This window comes from Eupeodes corollae, chromosome 2 (assembly GCF_945859685.1).
Source record: "Eupeodes corollae chromosome 2, idEupCoro1.1, whole genome shotgun sequence".
In the NCBI taxonomy this organism is placed as follows: Eukaryota; Metazoa; Arthropoda; class Insecta; order Diptera; family Syrphidae; genus Eupeodes; species Eupeodes corollae.
Genome location: NC_079148.1, coordinates 73324486 through 73328528, shown reverse-complemented (window position 1 = coordinate 73328528; position 4043 = coordinate 73324486). Strand labels below are relative to the sequence as shown.

The window sequence follows — 4043 nt, the reverse complement described above, 5'->3', positions numbered from 1 at the left end:
ATGTAGCTTATCATCTGCTGGATGCCACCATGGAGGGTGTTTTTATGCGCCTCTCTGATTACCAGACTTGTGAAGTGGTGTTTGTTTTTTAACAAAATTGGATGTTGCGCATCATAGGATAGGAGGGAGTTCTCTAAACGTCCGCCCACTCGTAAGATCCCATCAGCATCAATGAAGGCATTCAATGCGCGGAGGTTCTTGGGAGTCTTGGAGTTCTCTACAATTTGTTGGATCTATGTTTGGAACATCTCATGTTGTGCTGCCTTGACGACGATGATATGTGCTGCCTCGAGTTCCTTGGAGCTAAACGGACCTTCTATAAGCCCCAATTTCGGTCGACACCTTTTTGTAAATCGAGAACAGTGTGCAATGACCCGTACAACCTTGAGTAGGCTCGAACAGTTGTATATAGTTTGCAGGATACTGTTGCTATTTGACACATGAATGTTGAGTATCTTCACCGTCCGCTTTTCTTCAGTTGTATCACTTTCGATGGGTTGATGCGGAGCATCGAACTCCCATTGGTTCCTAAGAAATTCTGGTCCAAACCACCAAGTTTCCAGTGATTTCAATTCTGACGGAAATACACCCCTGGACGCTAGATCGGCTGGGTTATGAAGCGTTGCGACATGTCCCCAGCAATCGATCCCCACTAACCGCTGGATTTCCGAAACGCGGTTAGAGACGAATGTGGTCCATTTGGCGGGAGTGGCGCGTATCCAGGCTAATGCGATCGCAGAATCTGTCCACGCATACATCTTGACATCTTGAATTTCTAAGACTTGCTTTGTGTACTGTAACAGCTGAGCCAAAACTACAGCACCACACAGTTCTAGACGAGGCAGTGTTACCGTTCGTTGGCTTGGTGCCACCTTTGTCTTGGATAACAAAAGATTGACATGGATATTGCCATCAACATCAAGAACGCGGAGATAGATTGCTGCACCGTAAGCTTTCGTTGAAGCGTCACAAAATCCGTGAAGCTCGATTGCCTTGTTGGTCTTGCTCAACTTGGTCCACCGTGGGATGCGAAGCCGTTCGATCAAAGGAAGTTCTCTAAGAAAAGTGTCCCAATCCTTCATCAAAGTTGTTGAAATCTGTTCATCCCAATCATATCCAAGATCCCATAGTCGCTGCATCATTAGCTTGGCCGTGATGATGCATGGGGAAATCCATCCCATTGGGTCGAAGAGTTTGGCTATCGTCGATAACATTGACCTTTTTGTTGTTGCTTCTGTTGGCGGCTGTAAGTTCTGGTACGAAAAGCAATCATCTTTGGGATACCACTTAATCCCGAGCGTCTTAACGTGGTCGGCCGAATTGAACGGAAGTTCAAAATCAAGCTCACGATCTTGAACTGGGATATCCTCGATGAGTTCCTTTACGTTGCTTGTCCATTTTCGTAAATTGAAGCCCGCAGACGCCAACAGTTGCCTCGCTTCATCACGCTTCTTCCGTGCTTCTTCGAGTGAATCAGCACCGCTGATTAAGTCATCGACATACATGTCCTTACGGACAACATTCGCCCCCACCGGAAAATTTTCTTCTTCGTCTTCAGCTACTTTGGTTAGGACCTTGATAGCAAGGTATGGTGCACTTGCTGTGCCAAAAGTAACAGTGTTCATTTTGTAAAATTGTATAGGAGCAGTCTTTTGCTCTCTCCACATGATAAGCTGATAGTATCGGTCCGGGAAACTAACCAAAATTTGCCGATACATCTTCTCGATGTCGGCCGTAAAGGTGACTCGGTGAGTCCTCCATTTTAGCACGAGATCTATGATACTCGACTGCAATTTTGGACCCACAAGTAAACGGTCGTTGAGGGATTTCCCGTCCGAAGCCTTCGCAGCTGCGTCAAATACTACTCTCAGCTTCGTTGTGGAGCTTGCTTCCTTAAAAACGGCATGATGTGGCAAGAAATAATGAAATGGAGTTTGTAAAACTGCATCATTTGCATCTATTTCCTCCATGTGTTGGAGTTCTTTATATTCTCGGATACATTTATTGTAGTCCGTACGAAGCTTCGGATCCGCATCAAGCCTCCTTTCCAGATGAAGAAATCTACGGAAAGCGACTTGTCTACTCGTTCCCATTGCTGGGAGACCTTCATTTTTAAATGGCAATTTTACCTCATAACGTCCGTCTGGTAAACGTCTTGTGTTTTTCTTGAAGATTTCATCACAAACGATGTTCTCCTCGGTTTCAAGTGTCTGGAACGGCATTTCTTCCATTTCCCAAAACTTCTCCAGTTGTGAGCTCAAATCCGTAATTTGGACGAAGCTTCGAATTTGCCGGGGAATTTCCGCTGGAACTTTCCCTAACACTATCCACCCAAGCTCCGTCTTTTGCGCGATTGGTCCCAATCCATCTTCTGGTCTTCTTATCTCGGGAAGAAGTATCTGAGCACAAACGTCACTCCCTAATAGAAGATCAATGGGTGCAGGTTCGTAGAGATGGGGATCTGCTAACGAAAGACCCTTTAGATGGTTCCATTTGCCGGGTATCACTCGTTGGGTCGGGAGATGCCCAGTCAGCGACTTGAAGACCAAAGCCTGAACGGCAGTCTCAAACGTCGAGTGGCGGGACGCAAAACGTACTTCGACGGAGTGTTGCGTAGTGCCGCTGCTGACCAATCCTAACCCAGATACTTCGGCAATGTTCCGTTGCCTTTTCAATTTCAGCAGTTGTGCGGCAGCTTCGGTGATAAACGACGTTTCTGAGCCGGTATCGATCAGAGCACGTAAAAGGCGTAGCCTGCCGTCCGCTGCTCGTGCCTTAACAACCGCTGTTGCCAGAAGCACCTGATGTGCGTGTTTGCGATCACCATCTATCGCGTGGTAATTAAACGTTTGTCCGTTTGACTGGAGCTGTTGTTCCCCCATCGGCTGAAACTCAGGCGCATTTGGGTTCACTGTCACTTGTAATACCTTTGTATTGTTTTGTAATCCCTGAGCAGATGTACTGGCTACAGGCTGTTGTTGTTGTTTGTTAATCTGTTGTGCGTTGCAGTGCAGCAAAGAATGATGCCTTTGTTGGCAAAAATAGCATGAACTAATTGACAGACAAGCTTGAACTAGATGGCCGTAGGATAGGCAATTTTCGCAGACCTGGAGCCTACGAACTGTATCTTTTCGTCCCAAGATGTCCATATTCAAAAAACGTTGGCATTTTCTGAGCGTGTGCTTACCTTCGTTGCACAACTTGCATGACAGCTGCTCTGCAGGGTTCGATTTGGCTGCTTGTCGATACGGCTGCTTAACAGCTTGCTTAGCGTGTAAGACCTTCGGTTTTGCTGCTGGTACACGATGCCTTATGTTGACGGATGGCTCATCTTTAGTCCGATACCCTACTCCAAGTTCCTGCTGGTCCGCAACCTCGAGAGTCCGGAATCTTGTCTCCAAAAAGTCCGTAAATTCTTTAAAATTCGGTAAATCTTTCCTATTTCCTAGTTTCTCTTCCCACAGTTTTTGGCTCATATTCGGCAACTTCTGGAAAAGAAACCAAATCAACACCGTATCCCATTCAGAGACTGGTACGTCCATGTTTTCCAGTGCAAGGAGACATTCTCTTGTTGTGTATAATAGATCTCGAAGTCCAGAAGCAGTTTCACGAGACAAGGAAGGTTGTCCAAAAAGAATCTGCATTTGGATATGAACAAGTATCCTTTTGTGATCGTATCGTTCCTTCAAAAGATCCCACGCTTTCTCGTAACTGGCAGCCTCAATTGCAAAATTTTGCAAAAATCGACTAGCATCACCAACTATGCATGATTGCAAAAAATGCAATTTGTCGATGTCTTCGAGGGCCTTGTTATGGTGAACGAGAGCTTGAAACCTGTCGTGAAAAGCTCGCCAGGTGGTGTATGAACCATCAAACTTCGGTAGATCGATTCGTGGAAGTCGGATTCCCGATGATGCTGCGACGACAGAATGGGGTGGAACACCCGCGGTTGTTGGAGCCGCAATAATTGGCGCGGATTTCTCTATAGCATCAACCAACTCTGCCCGATATTCTAGGTAAAGTTCGTTAATTTGATCATACAC

At 46.1% G+C, this 4043-nt stretch overlaps 1 protein-coding gene across 1 annotated transcript; it reads right to left on the bottom strand.

The window, feature by feature from the left end:
- Positions 1–233: 233 nt before the first annotated feature.
- LOC129945036 (uncharacterized) lies at positions 234–3644 on the bottom strand. Its single transcript, XM_056054696.1, has one exon. The coding sequence runs from the start codon at positions 3642–3644 to the stop codon at positions 234–236; it is 3411 nt and encodes a 1136-aa protein (XP_055910671.1).
- Positions 3645–4043: the final 399 nt, after the last annotated feature.

Excerpts from the sequence above, each read along its gene's own strand:
- LOC129945036 (XM_056054696.1), bottom strand. The coding sequence starts at position 3,644 with ATGCAGATTCTTTTTGGACAACCTTCCTTGTCTCGTGAAACTGCTTCT.